This window comes from Numida meleagris, chromosome 2 (assembly GCF_002078875.1).
Source record: "Numida meleagris isolate 19003 breed g44 Domestic line chromosome 2, NumMel1.0, whole genome shotgun sequence".
Classification (NCBI taxonomy): domain Eukaryota; kingdom Metazoa; phylum Chordata; class Aves; order Galliformes; family Numididae; genus Numida; species Numida meleagris.
The window spans coordinates 22509010-22529054 of NC_034410.1; the positions used below are offsets into that span (position 1 = coordinate 22509010).

General features: G+C 42.5%; 1 protein-coding gene across 1 annotated transcript in view; it reads right to left on the reverse strand.

Moving 5' to 3' along the window:
* The window catches only part of CDK6 (cyclin dependent kinase 6), a 127118-nt gene extending 107140 nt beyond the window's left edge, over window positions 1-19978 (reverse strand). Inside the window, exon 1 of the mRNA XM_021385661.1 lies at window positions 18471-19978. Coding sequence (XP_021241336.1) covers window positions 18471-18703 — 233 coding nt within the window. The 5' untranslated portion in view covers window positions 18704-19978. The remainder of the gene's footprint in view (window positions 1-18470) is intronic.

Below are 20045 nucleotides of genomic sequence, written 5' to 3' on the forward strand. Positions count from 1 at the left end.
AGAGAAGGAAGAAAAAAAAAGAAGAAGAAAAAGAGTTAGTTGTCTGGGCACATGGAACAAAAGATAAAAGGCCAATAAATGTCATCTTTCTCTTCTTTACACATGGCCAGTCATTACCTGGACAGGAACAATGCAAATCCCTGTATGCCATTTAAACACACATCTGCTGTGATGGTTGCTATTTGTGGCTCCTGGTATTGCTTTTCCTACTCACACAGTGAGAATTCTGCAGACTGTGACTCTGCATGTGAGCCACTCTCTTTTACCTCAATGTCCTCATTTGCACCAATGTCTCCTTCCTAACTTCTTTACCAGCTTTATAACTTAAGGGAATTTCTGCATATTGCTACACTTTGACAATGACTTTCCTGATTTACTGCATACAGTTCTTCACAATATTTGTTTTTCCTGAACTTTTGAAATGAACACAACCGTGAACCACCACTTTCTCAGACTTTACATGAGGGACTAGAAAACACAAATGGATATAAACAGTTCTCGTTATCTTACAAATGGAAACCACCAATTTACCACCAGTTACTTAAACAGCTTGAAAACAAATTTTAAAATGTCTAAATCTGTTGAAAGAATCTGTTTATAGATTCACTAGAACTAATCATGCTGCACTGCTCAAAATTTCCCGAAAATGAATCAGATATATCCAGTCATTTCCAGCACGAGCGTGGTGGGTAGGTGGCACACAGCGTTGCCACGTATGGCTATAGATCCGGTGAATATTCAAAAGGTGTTTTTAACATTGTGTGTCGATTTCAAAACACGCTTGTCCTGCATTAGGTTAAAAGACACAAAAATACAGAGACAGTTTGTGCTGCATTTTGGCTAAACTTGTTTGGAGTAGTGACTTTGATCATGCTTTGACATCAGAGCTGTTCCTAAGAAGTCTGTGTACTGTGATGCTCAATGCACTGTTAGCTAAAGAGAAAGGGAATTCCTCCATTTACATCAGCAAGACCTGAGAAGGAGCACGGTGAAAACAACTGACCTCCACTGGCACTGTCTCATGTCCTGTCACCACTAATGTGCCAGGAACCATCTCACCACCTGCCCAAAAGTTAGCAGCGCTATTTGGCTATTTCCAAAAGTCAAACGACAGTGGCAATTGCTCACACAGGTAAGAAAAACAAACAGGATTTTGTCTAATATTCTGGGAGGCATTCAGCTACAAGTCATGCAAGACAGCTAACTCAGCTGAAAGTAGCTGTATTGGCTATCCATCATCAGATGGCTCCAGACGGCTCAAGTGCCATCTCTCTCTCCTCAGCTCTCCTGGAAGAGGTACAGCACATGTAATGGGATTCTTCAGGGTCTGGTGGCCAGTCTGAATGGGACACATTGATCTCTGCATATTCCAGGGAAAGAAGTGGGTTGGTAGAACAACTTGGGAGAGAAGGGGGCAAGGTCTCTCCCTACTCACCATGGAAGACACCTACATGACTAATTCAGCAGAGACACTCGAATTCAACTGAATTTAGGAGGCGTGACTCTTTCACAGGAAGACTATAATTGAGCAGTTTTTGTTGGTGGGATTCCAGGTTATGTACAATTGATCATACAGATATTCAGAAATATTTATTCTCAAGAGGAACTTAATGGAAAATAAGAGAGATGTTTGCAATGTTATTTTTGAAATCTCCAACCTACCCACTCAAGCCCCACAGACCAGGATCAGTCCTAAAAAGCTCTGCATGCAAGAGCCTGTGAACCTAAGCCTTGTGAAGTTAGTAGATGTATTTAACTTGTTTGGCATGGGTTCAGAATTTCCTTTAATTTGAAAGGGAGTTTCACCTGTGAAAAAACTTGCAGGGTTGAGTTTAATATTCATGTTGTACAGAAAAGAAACAAATGGGACCAATAAATCCTCAATAGAAATTTTACAAGATTTTTCTGGCTTAATAAATTTAGCCAGGAGGCAATTGCTGTTAAACATTGGCTACATAAAAAGGGATCCTCGTTTCCATTAGCATGCAAATTCCTTACACATTTCATCAGCATTTAAGACACTGCATCTTACCAGCTTTTTAAAAAGTGGGCTTCATGGATACTCTGCTTCTCAGAGAGGTTTGCATCCTGCTCTGCTCACACACGGGCATTCACACTCAGCCATACAGGCTCTTTGGCTGTCATGCCATTCCCTCTAAGAAGCTGTCTTATTTTAAAATTAATTCATAGCGTGTGCAAAGAAAACTACAAATGTCTATTGATGTAAGATTCTCAGGTGCTTTCACCCTTCAGTTCCTCAAGTAGTTGTCTAATAAACATGTTTCCTCCTTTTGCATCCAGTTTGCGTGATCCTGCGAGCCAGCCATTTAAGGATTAATGCACACTGAGCAAAGTACTCTACAGACCATGCAGCTTTTAAACTATTTCCTTTAAGCTCTTGCACACATATGTAAAAGAAAACAAATTAAAGATTATGTACAGAGTTTGGCAATAAAAATGAGGTGTTAGTAGCATTTTGAGCTGGCAATAAATTTTATTTGACTGTTTTATTACTTTGGGGCAAAAGCAGCTATTTCTTTTGGGGCGTCTTTTAGCAGCATGAGATTAGGGCTTACACTTAAATGCACGGAGAGTTTTGAAATAAATTCAGTGTTTTGTAAATGATGGCGTACATCAGATGTAAATACACGACAAAACTATATTTTGGATGTTTTGCAACAACATGACTTTCACATTTCTGAAAGGAATGAGCAAGCTATAATAAATCTTTCAAAACAAGGTCTGGTTCCCAGAGCGCTAAAACATTTCTACATTTCGGCAGATGAAAACAAGGTACATCCACTCAACTTCTGCGAGTGAACGAGTGTGCTCGGCACCGGCCCCCAGCCCGTGTCAGCTGGGCTGAGCGTAATGGCCGGGGCTCGGCAGCGCTAACATGGCCCCGCAGCTCCCAGCTGGCTTGGCGCACAGGCACTGCAAGTAGGCATCTGCGGGAAGGAGGCAGGGCTGCCTCACATCTGCTCGTGAATGCTGCGTGGACTTGAAACTAGTGGACGCAGAGTACTTATGATCTTTATAAAACAAGCCAGTGTCAGAGCTGCCGACCCTTCATTTGCTGAAAATTATCCAGTCGGGTCTGTCCTGCTCTACTGCAGTCCCTCCACATCTGTCCTTTTCCACTCCAGAAAAAGACTAGGGTGGATGAAAATTATTCTGACCCTTTCCAGGCCCTCTGAGAATTGTTTTATTCATGTAATTATTTTTACTCCAAGAATAAGTCAAGAGACAGTAAGCAGATATGGAGACAAGGATGGCTGAAGGAGGAACTTCCTGCCCCTTATTATTTTCTCAAATCCATCCACAAACCCCACCATCCAATTTACCTCTGTTCTCAGAACCAGCACAGAAACCTGCAACACAACTGATGGTGTGGAGCCTTGCCACAGGTGACCAAAGCAGTACTCTTACATGCCATACAGGGCCCCAGCACAGTCTGCAGAAGCCTTTTTTGGTCTTGCTCAGCTTCCCTATTCCAGTGACAAGATACAGATATTTCAATTCCCATCTCTATCTAACAGAAGCAAATATGTAATTATCATTTCAGGACTTTGTCCTTTATCTCTCTTTAATAGTCTCCTCCTGTCTCCCTCTTAGCTCTTATTTAAACCTTCCATTAATCTTTTATTTCAATAAGCAGTCCAGGAAGGCCAAATTTTCATGCTGTGAAATGTAGCTAGCCATAGAAGACATCAATTTTTATGTACAGTTTTTTTTTCATGAGTTTTCATACTTAGTGTACCACAGGTTTATAATTAAGCTGCCACTGAACTACAGCTTATGTGAATTGCCATACCATGCAATTTCTGTGTGTGGGGGTGAACATTCAGCAGTGGCAGTGGTCTATAAGGACTAACATCTTTTCACTCATATACAACTGAATAGCAGGAGTTACAAGATGAGATTCTAAACTCAAGGAATTCAGAACAGTTAAATTCAATAGATACAGGGAATGCATTAAGGAAATGCATAATGCTAGCAAGGATATGGCTGCATTCAATGCAATGAGAAAAAAGACATCGTGCAAGTGTCAAGATAAATAAATGAATTTAGGATCCAATGCCCCAAATTACAAAAAAACCTAGATATTTTGGGCCATCAGGACATTTATGAATCCCTGGACTTAACAGTCCAGAGTGCCACTTCTCAGTGCTTTTCCACTAGTTCTCCAATCTCTAAACCATATGAATATAGGATTGGAAGAAAAACCTGAGACATTAATAAGCGCCCACATCAAATACTTATGAGGATGTACACACACCCCAGGCCCCTGAGTGCTTCCCACTACCCTACTCCCAACGCAGAATTATGGCTGCAGAGCTTTTCCTTGCGGCACATTTTAGTTCAAGAGCCTCGCCGTCACCTCAGGTCTCTGCAGCACTGGGATATTTGTGAAATAAAACTCCTCAGTTATTCCAGGAAGTTGACCCCAACCATTTTACACAGGATATTAAATAGACCCCAGCTGTCTCCACTTAGAAGTGACTTAGTTCGTATATTTATAAAGGTCCATTTAGCCGCTTTCTGAGTTATCAAAGAATTGATATGACTTTCTGGGAAGAAAATTCAAAATTTCGGGTTTACCTACTGTTCATGCAGGCATTTCTTGGGCTTGAAACACCACAGCTGGCATTTATGTGTCCTGGAATAAAAATCTTTTTCTGAATTATGAAAATATTTCACTGAGAAATAACTTCCTCTTAAGACCATTTGGAAGAAACACACACAGGAGAGCATTTTTGTTGCTAAATCCATGAAGACACAGCAATCTTCTTTTCCATGAATGGCTCTGTACAGCATATGGCTACTGACGTAGGCGCAGTGCATTCTCCCTGCTCTCCCTCCAGAAGGCAGAGGGGTGACACAGATTTAGATTTTCCAAAGCCCTGCACAAGAGCACTTTTTTAGGCTTGTGAGAATGACAGTGATCAAAGTATCAGAAAAGCCACGATAATCGTGTCCATTCAGCAAATTGTAATTAACCTATTTCAAAAGCTCAACAGCCTTTTTTAGGAGAGCCTCCATAGCTGAAAAGATAACACTGCAATAGTTCTGTATAGAGGACATGTTCTGAGATGAATGAGTTCTGGAACAGAGTAAATAAAGCAATTTAAAGATGGTATTTTCATGCTTGAAAGATGAGCGATCAAAGTGGCCGTAAATTTACAAGATTCTAAAAAATAATAGGAGGGTCAATATTAAAATGAGACACACAATCCCATCACCAAAATATTCCCTAAGACCTTAAAAATATATCTGTAGAGTGCATAAGAGGAAAAAAGCCATCTGTTTCAAAAATTAGTTCTGCTGCTTTTCAAAACTGACATCCCCTGCTCGGCTGCTTGCTGGAGTGGGCTGTGCCCCGGTTAGGTTAAGCCATTACATGTTTACTCTTTGGATACCGCCTGGGCTCTTTGCCACTCACATCAGGCTTTATAACTTTTTATTTTCACTTTCCAGAATACAGTTAATAAAATCTACTATTTTATTATACTTAGGAGTGAGACTGCGCTTTAGTTCCAAGTTTCAATATTCAGTGTCATGCAACTTTTTAAAAACAATTAGATCTTATGATAATTTTTTGTCTGGCTTGCCCTCATTCCCTTTCAATTTTTTTCTTTTAACTTCGAAAAAGAAAACTATTCAGTCTCTTTTAAGGCACAGATTTAAAACTACTGCAGTCCTACATGTCTAAAAATCCTCATTCATGTTAAAAACTAATAATTATGACCCCCCTGGCATAAATGCAGTAAAATTTTGAAATGTTCTTGCTTTTTCTTTTGCACATTTATGCACATGTAATTACACATATCCAAACAGCTTAATAGAGCAGCTTGCTTATAAGACAATTACATTGTCTTAGCAGTTCAATAATAAAAAAGCTGTTTTCAAGCTCTGTGATTCAAGCTATAGAAGAGCTAGCTCCAACAAGCACTTGACATAAAGCATTTTCACCCAGTAAAAAATGTTGCAGCACCATCTGTTAACACAGTAGGTTGATTTTAATTTTGCAGACTACTACCTAGCAATGTAGGCTGCCATGCTTTGAGCTTATGGAAAAAAAAATCAACACCAAAAAACCTTGAAATTCCAAAAGAATGATTTCAAGCAGCAAAGGCGTAATATCACTGCTTTCCAAGAATCCAGGACTTGGTAAGTCAGCATGCAACACAGGTTTGATACCAGAATTTTTCAGCTATTTGCAGTTGTACACTCACGCAACTTCTTCAAAAGGAATTTGAGGCAATTATGAAGGAAAACAATGTGTAGCATCAGCATGTTATTAGCAATGAGATAATTAGCCCGCCTTGTGGCAAATCCCATACCAGACCAGTATGACAGAGAGAAGGTAAATGAGAAGAAATAAGAAAGAAAAACAACACCTGAGAAGTCTTCGAAAGATGCCATAAGCCTCTCGTAGGCTGAGTTACTCCAACACACACCTACAGCCACGCTTCCTCTTGTAAGAGATCAACTAACAGCATTTGACCAAAATGGCTTCTGCTGGAGCTTAAAGCTGCGCGCAAGGTGACCAGGCAGTGATGACCCGTTCCAGCTACAACCCGTTCCCTTTAGTTCTCTGATGCCAAGTCCAAACTAGAAGCACGTTGTCTGAAATCAGGACACTCACAGAAACCCAGCCTCTACTATTAGAAGTACATCATTTTTGCTAACTGATAAAAAAGCATCCCGTGCAAGCCCTTATCAACAATACACAGACCAGACCAGTAAAAAACAAGGCACCTGTAATACTGAGTTCTTAATTCTCCTCTAATTTCTGACAGTCCAAACGGTCTCTGATTTCAGTGCTAGATTTTTGTTCCCTTACTCCTCAAATGTATTCCTGTTTGTTTTTGTAACTTCTCTGATTTGCCACACAATTTCTGTACTAGAGCCTTCTGCTTTGCTCCTTCACACTTTAAAGCCATAAAGGCTGGCTTGTATCTCACCGAGGGTCTGCAGGCTCCCGTTGGGTGTTTGCTCTGATGGAGTCACCCCAGCTCTCTCTGCAGTGAATAGGAGACGGACAAGTGTTTCCAGGGGGCAATTCATGCTGCTCCAGGGCATGTGTGGAGGCTGAGTGAGATGAATTACTCCCAGAAAGCACATTCTCACTCACTATGGAGAGAATCCACACAACTAGGTTGGACTACGAATACGTGGATTAAAGCTAGATGTCTGCTCACAATTCTTATCTTGCATTCCTGTTCTTCCTGTTGTTGGTTGGTTGGTTTGGTTTGGTCTTTACATGGGACTCTGTATACCCTCTGTGCCTCCATCATCATATACTGGAGCAGAGCCATGAAAGGGATGGAGAAAGTTTAGTTCCTGCCTTTGATACCTTCCACCCCTCTGGAGATGTGGGGGAACCAAAGAGGTACACGTACATTTAAAGCATCCAACCAGCACCCAGAAGAGGCTCCAGATCCAAAGCCATAGCTAGAATTTCCAGTGGCTGGAAAGAATAGAAGTGGGGAAACGCGGATGTCCTAACTGACAGTATGTGCTGCTACAGATCTCTGTTCAAGTACTTGCCATGTAAAATCCAAGCACTTTCGTGCCTTTTTTTCACAATGGTTCCATTTTTGCTTATCTCCTGTTTCTTAATCTCCTTCCTAAAGCCTATTGGTCCTACAACAAGTTTGGGAAACATCTTTTTCCCCCCAAATACCACATTTTATTATTATGGCCCCATTGACTTTCTGTCTTAACTTTAAGAATTTCTTAAGCTACCTATCATAAGTTACTTCCAACAATGCAGAGTGCTCTCTTCCAGGAACAGATGCTTCACTGAAAGTGCCAGCAAGTTTTGGCTTTAAACCTTGCCGTGTTTGTCCACTTTATTATGAACAGTGGTCCTAGAGGATGGTAGAACATTCACTTTTACCCTGCAGGACTTAAGCTTTGTTTCTGCAGTACAGCCTTGTCCACTCTCAACTTTGGGTTATTGAAAACTATGCAGTCTTTGAACTGCGTTTTCTTATAGACATCGCAATATCCTCCTGTTGGGTTGGGACATTCTAGTACACTTTCAGTGTGTTTTAAAGAGACTCTCTCATCAACGTTATTCACCTGTTTAGGTTTTATCTTTAATTTTCAGTCAGATGGGTTACCTAGCTCATCTGCACTACTCTCAGCTATTCCTGCTGCTGTTCTGCTGAGCTCTATCGGCTCTCCTGCAGTTAAATTCCAAGTTCTTGAAGTTTGTATCTTTTCACTACTACATAAAGCTTTGCTTTCATCTAACTGAGATATGTTATAGATGTTCTAATCTGATGTAAAAAAAATCAAAAAGTAATAAAAAAAATCTTGATCTCTAAAGAAGAGAAACAAAATGAACAACAAGCTGCACAGAGGCAAGCAGTGCCAGGTAACTCTCTCCCTTTTTTAAATGAAGTTACAAAGATAAATGCAGTGTGATGAAAGGGATTTAGCACAATGAAGAAATACAGGTGCTCAGTTCTCACGAAGCACTGCCTTGCCCAGGCCCTTCCAAGAATGCCAAGCCAATGAGACTTTTAATACTGATCTTCAGACCACAGCCACTGATTCAAACCCGTCTTGCTATGGATATTATTACTTCGATCAAAAGTTGTTGCTCAGCAGTTTATACAAAGCAGAGACAAACAATAAGGCAACAAACTGATTAGAAATGTCTAAAAGGAAACCGCAAAGATTGGTGGGTAAGCCTATCTCCATTAGCAATCTAGAAGGTTATCTAAGGATAAACAGTGCACTAATTAAAATTGCAGATGCTGCTCAACCTCTGTGTCATAAAGATGACAAATGCAAACAAAGCGTGATGGTAGATAAAATTAGTAAAATGAGATTCACCTCATAACCTATTTCCTAGCTGAGAAAAATAACGCAAGTCTTCAACTTTCACTGTCCGGAACAAACCTGGAAATCAAAATTAATTGCTCCAGTGCTGTGCTAGTGAATAACAAGCGAGACATAAATGTTCATTCAGTGTAATGCAGATACAGAACTGTAGATATGGAAGCATTCCCTCTTGAAGTAAGGAGATGTACACAGCACTTAAATGACTGTATCTGTGATGTAACGTGGAGTTCTAGGCTGAGCACAACATGGTATTAACTGCTTGAGACAGGAATCAAATATTTCAGAGGGTACATACAAGGGTAGAGAGGAATTATCTGCAGAGCTACAGGCGAACATAATTGGAAGGAGCGAAACAGATCAAGAGAAACTCTGAGCCCGTATTAGTGAAAAGCCTCCTAATGCAACAACTGGTTTTACATCCCAGGCCACTCTGGTAAACTCCCTAGTTGTGACACGTAAAATGTGAATGGTACCATCTCAGCGTGCGTGTGTGGTAGGATACTTCTGCACAAACCGCTTGTCCTAGTATGTTTTTGTTCATATTAATATTAGGAATTTATGATTTCAACAACCAGAGCTGGTATAAATCACTGCAGCTTTATGAACTTCAGTTTCACCAGCAGAAAGCCAAGCCTTAGATTTGTAACTGCATTTCTGATCAGCTGGAAGATGTGGATGGAACTGCCCCATCGCTGCTGAACATTAGGCTGCTCATGCAGGCCACCAGTTCACTGTGTACTTTGCTCCTCAGAATATAACACAAGAATCTCTCAGGACAGGCTGAGAGAGCTGGGGCAGCCTGGAGAAGAGAAGGCTGTGAGGTGATCTCATAGCGGCCTTTCAGGGAGCTACAGGAAAGAAGGGGACAGACTCCTCAGCAGGATCTGTTGTGATAGAATAAGGGTAAATGGCTTCAAGCTCAGGGAGGGTAGATTTATGTTGGATATAAGTAAAACATCTTTTACAGATAGGGCGGTGAGGCACTGGAACAGGCTGCCTAGTGCTGTGGTTGATGCCCTGTCCCTGGAGACTTTCAAGGCCAGGCCAGATCAGGCCCTGGGCAACCGGATCTAGCTGTGGTGTCCCTGTTCATTGCAGGGGAGTTGGACTAGATGGCCTTCAGAGGTCCCTTCCAACTCTAACGATTCTATGACTCTATGATTCTGTGATTCCAATAACCTGAAGATCTTCCCTGAACTGTAAGTTTCTGATTAAGATGTTCTATATATGATGATCTACTACTGCAAAGTCAGAGCATTTGAAGATTATAATCCTGTTTTCTGGAGAATGCCATCCACCCAGCAATAATTTATTGAAGGGCTATCATTTATTATGAGCCACACTGAGATTCTACACAGCCACAAGGGTTTTTCTGGGAAAAGGATTTGATCACCAGTGAGGGCAACTGGAAAGTAAAAATCACACATAACAGCTAATATTGTAAACTTGAAGAATCTAATTTAATTTCTAATGTGCAACACACACACGCAATAAACTCTATGTATTTATATAACGAGAAGAGTAGAAAACCAAAACCAGAAAGAAGAAGGACGGACTAGGGGAGCCTTACTAACACCTACCAGAATGCATACAACTAAGCTACCAGAAATCCACCATATTTCTACTTACATGTTGGATTTTATCATAACTTTACTCAAAATACTGTTCCCACAGCATTTTAAGTTTTTTTGTAAATAAAAAAAATTCATATCTATAACTGCTTTCAATATCACATTTTTTTTAATGAATGTATGATTATGCATTTAGCCAGTAAGCATTTCCCATTTCTTTGTAGAAACGTTCACAATTCCTTGCTGTAATAGGTGTATGTTAAAGGCAATATTCACTGGCTGCACAGCCCCCCCTGGTTCCGGCGAAGGGGCAGAGTGGGCAGAGCCCTCTGGGGTTGTTTCGTTTCAGCATTGGCTGTGCATCCAAGCTGGTGCTCCCCCAAACATCTGAGTGCTGCCAGTACATTCCCAGCTCCTACTGCCAAGTTAAAATGAAAACGGTCTTAGTTCAGAAATGATTGAGGTGGTTTGCTCTAATCAAATTAAACCAGCCAAATGTTCTTTTCAAAGGTAACTGTCTACTCTGCAGCTGTATGCAAAATACCACATCAAATGTGAAAAAAAATAATGATAGAATTCTGTCCTTACAGTAGAGCGCTGGCTCCGCAGATGAAGAGAAACAAAAGCATCAGTGCAGCTCGGAATTACATTCACAGAAAGCTCCTAGAAATATGCTCACTTGAGAAACAGTGAACAAAGTACTGAAATTCCCAGTTCATAATTAATTGATTTCAGGGAGAAGGGAATTCTCAAGAATTGTTAAACAGCAACAGACACCTTGGATTATTTCTCACCGTGCCCACCCCTCAAACAGATATTAAACACGCAGCCAAAATTTCATGAGAGAGAAAAAAACAGCACATGAACTTTTCCATCCTATTTCTCACTTCCTCTCTCTGTCTCTATCACAACACGTAACACTTAGCGCTGACTAATGTTGCAAAAGTCCAAACTTGACAGGTTTCATTTAAACTCGATATGATTCATCTGTGTTAGAATTGAGTTTTCTGTCACTGAATATGGGAAATTCCTGCAAAGATGAATTCATATCTGAGTTATTTTTATTTTGCCTTGCTAAGAAAAGGTCAATTACCTGTTAATGACAAGCCAGGGTGGTATCGGTGGTCCTACAAATAAATGCTTTTAAGGCAGTAGGCAACGTTTTGCTAAGTTGGTAAATTGTTTTCTAGGTGTGTTACAGGAAATCTACCCCAAGGCAAGTCTACCCCTATCAGCAAGTTGGCACGTTCCAGCACACCCTTTATTTAGACACCTTTTAGAAATCACCGGTTGGTCCTAGAATTCCATGAGATGCTTCACAGTGTAAAGATTCACCTTCTTCTACAACCTTAAAAATGCAGCTAAAGCATCATATAATAGAGGTTCTTATTACTTATATAGCATCTTCTTCAATCTGCCTCTAGAAAGCACGATTGCCTGATTCTAAAAGTATTAGAGAAGTATTTTCTTGCGAACACTTCCCAAGGATGGGGCAAATTTTCCAAGCATATGGGTAAGTAAATAAACAGTAACATTAATACAATAGCTGGTATGTGATAGGTATTTAGAAAATTACAGAAGTCAACCATCACATTTCCACTCTTTGATGATCTTCTCACCAAACCCCTCCCAAATGGAGGTTTCCCAAATAAAAATGTCAAAGCACATTATGTTGTACCCCTTGGAAAATTCCACAGCAGTTTGCTCATTAGTAGCTTTATAGTTTAAAGGTGTAGCTGTTAAATAATCATGCACTTGCAATTTAAAATATTTTTTAGAATATATGAAAAGTACATGAAGAACTGATTTAGAAGGAGAAATTAAGGTCTGGAAATGAAAAAAAAATGCAACTTAGTTACAAATTTATAAGGGCATAGTTACCTTATGATCATTTGTTAGATCATTAAAAATCCACTCATTCAGCAAAAATGGAAAACAACTAGATTTCACACATGGAGTAAAACCCATGATTCGTGTTCTTATGTATATTGCCCCAGTCACTGCTTTGTCCCTGAACTCTATTTAGGAAAGCTTTTGAATACTCAGTGCATATTTTCTATTTGATAATATACTCCCATATCTGCTAAACCTCAAACAACTGCTTAAATCCCACCGAGGGTACCTGAGTGACTCACTCGGTACCTTGCAAAGTCACAGCTACTCTCCTTCAGCCACCTGGGAAGAGCGCGCTGCTGGCACCCTCTGCTCTTTGCTCTGGGGTATGATGAAGCAAACCTGAGCCCCAGATAACCAGCCCAGTTGCCTGCTGGGGCTGGCGCTGAACCCCGTATCCCACTGCAGCACCCAAGGGAAGGATGCCTGCTGTGGGGCAGTGGCAGGCTGGGCTGTGCCCATACAAGCTGCCTCTCATCCTGGGCAGCACCCAGCAAAAGCAGATCTCTCCAAGAACAGCGAGGACACAACTGACCACAGATTTAGAGAAGGAAGGGAGCTCTGTTCGTGATCTAAAATGACTAATGTTTACTCACACAAAGACTGGAAACATGTTTTTTATAAAAAGCTTAGATTCAGAGTAAGATAAAATACTTTTTGAAGAAAGCTTGTAGTCACTCCAGAAACTGGTTTAAAAGGCTCTTCCATATTCAGCCCTTCCTTCCTGACATACTCTTATCTTGTCCTGTATCTAGCAGACCATGCATTCAAATTAAATCATCACATCCATTACTAATAAACAATGCATATGGACAGGAAGAATATAACTTATTTTCCCTTATTCTGTGTACCGCAGTGTTGCAAGCAAATGATGAGAGGCCAGAGTTCACGTCCAGCCATTTCACAACGGCCAATTCAAGAAACTTCTCCAGACCCAACCTACAGTCCAGCCCCTCTCAGCACCAGCCACAGCGCTCCCCTTGCTCTCTCGCAGACCAAAGCTCCTTCTCTCGGACACCGCCCCTTCTCCGGCGCCTTCACGGTAGCTCCCAGCTGTGGCAGGACAGCAAAGGGGCCATCTCCGAGAGCTCCCCAGCCTGGAAATGCCTCCCTCTCACCAAGGCATTTCCCATCTTCTCATTTTGCCTTGAAGACCATCTTGTTTGTGTTAGACTGAAGCTGACTCTGAGGCTCATTCAATTTTTCCTTCCTATTACTCATCCACCTCTGTTGAGACTAATCTGCCACATTCATTCCTTTAACCTTGGCAATTTTGAAGTTTCCAGTTCAGTCTCTTCTGCTTCACCCCATCTCTACATCTTATTTCACTCTTTCAGCATGCAAGATAATCCCCGTACCTAGCAACGTGAAGGTACCCACTCCTGGCGTATGTCTGTTGCATACAAGTGGTGCTACACAAAAATAAATTGTATTGCACGCCACTGATCTGCAGGAATGATGTCATACCCTAAAAGTTTAACATTAGCTTGGCAGAAAAAGGAAGTAAGGAAGGAAGCAGAATTCACTGGAGAGAAACACCCCCTAAAATAGAAATGTTTCACTAAACGGGATGGAACATCTCATGATTTTGAGAACATCATCCTTTAAACTTCTTAACAGCACAGTAATAAAGGCAGCAGCCAATATCAGCACTGCCACAAACTGAAAAGAGAAACAAAATCAGCTACTGAATTTTGAAATTCCTCTCCCACTGTATGTTCCCATAGGACTTCAGTTTGACAAACCGAATGAGCAAAACAACTGCAAGTTCAAACTGGCTTCCAAAAGCTTTACTTTATATTGATGACATCTTTCAGATTCTGACTGCTCTCTGCATCGAGTTAAATGGGGAATTTTAAGATGCTGTTATGAAAAAGATACCTCCTATCTTAGTGTAACACAATTTTTAGGACCAAGCCGTTGGAGTGTACGTCTGGGAGCTTTGAGCAGTCAGGTGCAGGTCTTTGTGTCTGGGCGCACGGGGATGAGGCAGTCAGGTGTCCCTGCCCAGGGAAGCAGCTGATGGTCTCCACAGTGCTCTCAAGTGCAACCCAAAAGGCAAGAGCATCAGATTGCAAACATTAGGAAAAAGTATCATGATGGTGCCGTGTTACCACAAAGTCTACAGTGTCATTTTTATTTCACTGGATTAAAAGTAACACTGAACTTTGAACATGGGATAATTGCCCCATTATTTGTAATTACTGGGTTTCCCACACACTTATCCACGTACCAAAAAGTCTGAGGAAAGGAGTTATGCTTCCAGCTGGGTGGATCACTCTGTTGAACAGAAGTCAATTACCTGGGCCACCTATTCCTCTCTCTTAACAAGAAGGAGAGAAATAAGATTTTAAGTTCCTTAATAGATGGTAATTATGATCCTGAATGGCTAGATTTCTGACACTTATCTTTAACATAATAGACCAGATTAGATTATAATAGATTACATTCAATATAATTCTGATTGTTTTAAAAGAGAAGACTTACTAGCCCCAGAAATAGTATATTAGATTTATCCTCCCCCCCCCCCTCCCCCAAAAAAAAGCCAGGAAGCAAAAAGACACAGCTTTGTAGGTTTGCTGTATTTGCTTATGGTTTAACACTATTCAAACTGTTAAATGTACATATCTACACATATCTGTTAGAAATCAAGCACTGCAAGAATTACAGTATTCTGTCTTGTACATCATCTTCCTAGGGTGCAAATTCACAGTCTAATGGATGATTAACATTGGGGAAAATTATTCATCTGATTACCAGCAGAAGAGAGATAAAATGAACACAATATATCGCTGAATTGAGCAATATAATCACAGGAAAAAAATTTACAGATATATTACAGCAGGGAATACTCCCAGTTTTACACATAGGAATTTCCTGAATCTAATATGTCATTTATTCCTGGCAAGGCCTGTCCTTTGTCTACATATATTTCATTTATTCCCAAAGAGAACAGCACCGAGCTACATAAGTGCTGGACCAATTTTAGCCAGATTTAACTACTGTATACAGGAAAGCTTGAATAAAGCATTACGTTTTAGGTGAGCTAGAGGAGCACCTTAATCATCCTCCTGTTACTAAGGACATTTCATAGCCTACAACATTCCTCACTTTAGAACAATTCACACTATCATTTACTCTTGAAAACTGGCTATTTTTTGCTTCACTCCAAGAAGGTAAATGGAATAGTGTAAGGTGTCCTGATGGGGGGACTTTTTACAAGGGGAAATGAGATCAGGATAATATTTTAAGGACAAAGCAATCATCCTTTTTACTGTATTTTTCCCCATGCGTTTCTGTATTCTATTTTTGTTAGTCTTACAAAAGTTTTGGTCAGTCCACTAGGCCTTACTCCCTTTATAGCTAACAGTTCAGAGACTTCCACTACCATCACTTTTCTGCTGAAGATCAGACTTCACTTCTCACCTTGCCCCTCTTTTTGCCTTATCTTGCCACTAGCTCTCACCTAATTTCTTTACCTAGTGCTGTAAAAGCAACCATGCTGTGAGAAATCCATCAAGGCACGGTGCAAAGATGGAAACAAGACACCGGGATAGAAGGGACATGAAACAAACCCTCTCATAATTAGCAAGTAGTAGCACAGAAAAATATGATAAACATTTTGCTTACAATTATTCTATGCTATTTACTCATTTCTGCTTTACAGAGAACATTCTCTGCAGTGCCAAGCATTAGGAACCAGTTTTGGCAAAAAATATTTCTCAGGATTTTAAAGAAGGGAATCTATGTCCACCAGGCCAACACTGGGCCTCAGGAGCTCTGCTGGCCCTGCATCGAGGCTCACCAGCAAAATCATGCAGCTACATCTCTGCAAAGCAAGTACCAGGGATTCTCCTTCCCAAACTGCTCTTCACATTCAGCACCTCTTCATGCAGACAGGACAGCTCTGGGCTGAGCTCCTTAACAGTGCTCGCTGGGCCGGCCCAAGCCTATCCTTTGAGTTCAGCATGACACGACACAGCTCTGGCTTCTGCCACTGCCGTCAGCTGATACAGAGTACCATCACCACGTGTGCTCAGCAGCACAGGTCAAGCGCGGCTCAACTCTTGGTAGTTTGTCTAAATTTTGACTCACAGGATGACTGTCAGTTTGTACTGAACAACTCATGGATCACACGCCTTTACTCAGAGCTGACAGATTTGATGTGGTATTTGCATTGCTCACTCATTTCTCTCAGGCTAGCTGCCTGTAACATTCAGAAAATAGATGTCCCCTTTGCAAAATGTCTGGCTTCAAATATTAGTGTGGCTGTCTCAGTGCTCCGAAAACGCCATATCTTCTACTCCAGAACGCAGACAATACGTTTGCCATTATTTTTATTTGCTAACCTGGCCATGATTTAAATATTTTCAAATAATCTTTCATTACAGGGATACAATTTCAACCACTCCAAAGTGCTACTTACAGCTGCATCTGCTCTACTGATTAAAAATGTGCACAGCAGAACATACTTTTAAAAAAACATTTCTCTTGTTTTAGAAGAGATAGTGTTTGACATTGCTTTCTATATTCTGAACTCAGGATTATAAAGCTCTTCAAAAAATCTTCTACTTCATCTGGAAAGGTGTCAGTGATAAAATAAAGTTCATAAGCATTGTTTAATTATTCCCAAAGAAGGCTTACAATTATCAAAATACATAAATATCTAAACTTGGGTATCTAAATCCACATTTAATCTCTGAAATTAATAGACTGGATTTCAGAGATTTTAAGAACTCTTAATTATCTCTATTGCCAAGAAAGGCCTTTGGATGCACCAGTTCACCTGATTCATTGACCAAATACGAAACATTGCCCACACTAACATGCCTCCATTTTTGCAGTTCTTGCAAGTAAGCCTCTGACATTACCAGGTGCCTGTCAGAATAACAGTTATTGAGCAAATCGTGGATCTGTCTGATTAGCACTGGAAAAGAGTGAGGTGCAGCCTGCATCCCACTCTTCATATACAGCAAGGAGGCCTACAACTTCCTACCACTTCTCACTCCATGACTAGTACTTCATAATGCATTCTTTGCCTATTCAGTTTGCTCAGAAATGATACTGTTCTATTATATTCCCTTGAGATGAAAGAAAACTAACTTATTTCCAGCTACTGACTTTCGTATTTTAATTATTCCCTTTCCTACCTTTCCTCCTCCACTTACTACCACGAAAGGCCTCATCTCAGCCCCTAAGACAAACATGGCGACTATAGCTACAAGCCAGTTTAACAGCCACCTCTGTCACCACAGCATCTCTATCCCTCTAGGACCCAAAGAGGCTTGGCATTAGTGAAGTATGGAATATTTTCTTTTTATTATGTAATATGTGAGTAAAATAATACAAATAGCAGGAAATATTCCTATTAACGCAGTGTCATCAGCAAGATGACGTACCCGAGTATCTCAAAGCAAAACACACTTTTTAAAGTTTGTGATACTAAAATAAAGATGCTTATGAGCCAATCCTAGCATGGGGAACCTGCCCAAGAACAAAGCTCATTCACTCAGTACTTATGCTACCAACACAACAGCCAGGAAACCTGGTGCCATTGCCACCATGTTGAAAGCAAGGCCTGCGCTCATCCTGCTGCATTCTTGGTAGCACCACCAGCAGCAACTGGGGAATTTACCAACAAGCAGCACTCAGTCACAAGGCCTGTAAAGCTCAGTCTTAGCTTCTCCTCCTCTTTAACATAACAATCTGCAAACATCTATAAAAACATCTAAAAAAGTGGAATGCATATCCCACTAATGCTACAACCATTACCTTCTGGTAATGAATAGCCCTGCTAAGAATCAGCTGCAGCTGTCAGGGCTAATACCTGGGACAAAGGGAGTCGTTGGGTTTTCATTCCCTGTCACGCCCGAGGAAATGGTGTGTACGGGGCTCCTTGCCATCCACCCCAGCACTGCCGTCACACGCCTATGCCTCTGGAGATGGGTGTTTGTGTGTGTGGGAGGCAGCACGGGGATGAGGTGAGCTCTGGCACAGCCCTGCAGGCTGTCGAAACCTCAAACCACACTCCATGTGCACAGACGAGCTCTCCTCCATCCACAAAGCCCATTGGCGGCCTGGCCCTCCGCACGCCCAAACCGCTCACCCAGCACACACACCACAGAGCAGGCCCTGCTCCCTCACCTGACCACGTTGGGGTGCTCGAAGGTCTCCAGGTGCCTCAGGACGGCCACCTCCCGGATGGTGGACAGCGGCATGCCCTCCTCGCTGGTCTGCACCCGCACCCGCTTCAGCGCCACGAAGCGGCCACCATTCTTCAGGTCGCGGGCCTTGAACACCTTCCCGTAGGCTCCCTCACCGATCTCGGCCACGCACTCATACTGCTGGTCGGCCAGGTTGGTGCCGTCCTTGTCCATGCTGCCACCGCTCCGCTTCCTCCCGGATCCGGAGCACCTCACGGCAGCTCTCGTCTCTGCTTGCTTCTGAAGCTGGCACCTCACAGTGGGTCGGCCACACACTGGTACCTCTGCCCAAGGGGCAGCAGGAACCCCTCAGCCTCCTGCTGTGCTGCACGGGCCCCAGTGAGCCTTCGCTGGCAGTCACTGGGAATGATCATACAGCCTTTGGGAGCATGGTCTGCGCAAAGGCAGATAGATCTGGAGGAGAGACCGAGCAAGAGAGGGCAGTTAGAACATGGCACCATTGTGCTCTAGTTCACTTCGTTACTCTGCATGGCTTAAAACTGAGAAAATTATGCTAACACAGCAGATAGCCGCACGTACAACGGAAGACGTGAACTAGAGGCTGCCGGGCAGCTTCACTGCACAGCTGACACAACCTGGGTTGTTACTGTGGTGTGCCCAGGCTGCAGTACAGCAAGAGCAACCACGTGTATGGGCTTCCCCCAAGCAATGGGGTTTTCCTAAGCAATGGGCAGAGTGTGACTGAGGGATGTGGGTGGTGTCCCCCATTAGATAGCAGAATCCCTACACTCGTGGGACAGGAAGGTATGGCAGGTTCCTTGGGTTCTGAGGTTCCCTGGGCATCACATGGTGGAGTCCCTGAAAAACATCCCGTGCTGTACAGCCAGTACTCATGTGCAAATGGTAGCACTGCGAGGCTCCAGCTTGGACCTACTCTACCCTGTGCTATGCATCGCGAGAACACATTGCAAGGGGCAAGTTCCTGCCTCGTGGAGAAGTATGCATATATATATATATATACATATATATATACACCGTAAGATAATAGTATGTCTCTGAGCACTGTTTGCTAGAGCAGAGACGCATGCCCCTTAGCAGCTTTACGATCACGCACGGGCCCTGGCTGCAGAGCTGTGGCTGCAGGACATGAGCGTGGCGCCCAGCTGACTGCGGTGGGAGGACGCCGGGTGAAAGCCGTGCTCCGGAGCAGCGTCTGCCATGCACTGCGTGGGGCTGGGAGCTGAAGCACTTCCCCCTGCGCCTAGCTTCACCCCCACAGCCAGGGCACGGCCACGAGCAAATGCTGCTCGCAGCAGCACCGCACCAGCCCTCTCCTTTCCTGCTCGCCCATTATCAACAGACTGACACTGTGACCTCGGGGGCTGCAGCTAGCTGTGCTAGCACGAAGGTGCCCAGTAGCTCAGCGGGGTCCCCCTGACGGAACCTACAGCCGCCGCTCGCACCTCACAGCTCCGAGGGAGAAGCGCCCCGAGGCAGCCCCGCGCCCCACGCCCCCCGCGCCGCGTCCCCGCTCTCCCCCTCCGGGGGGACACCT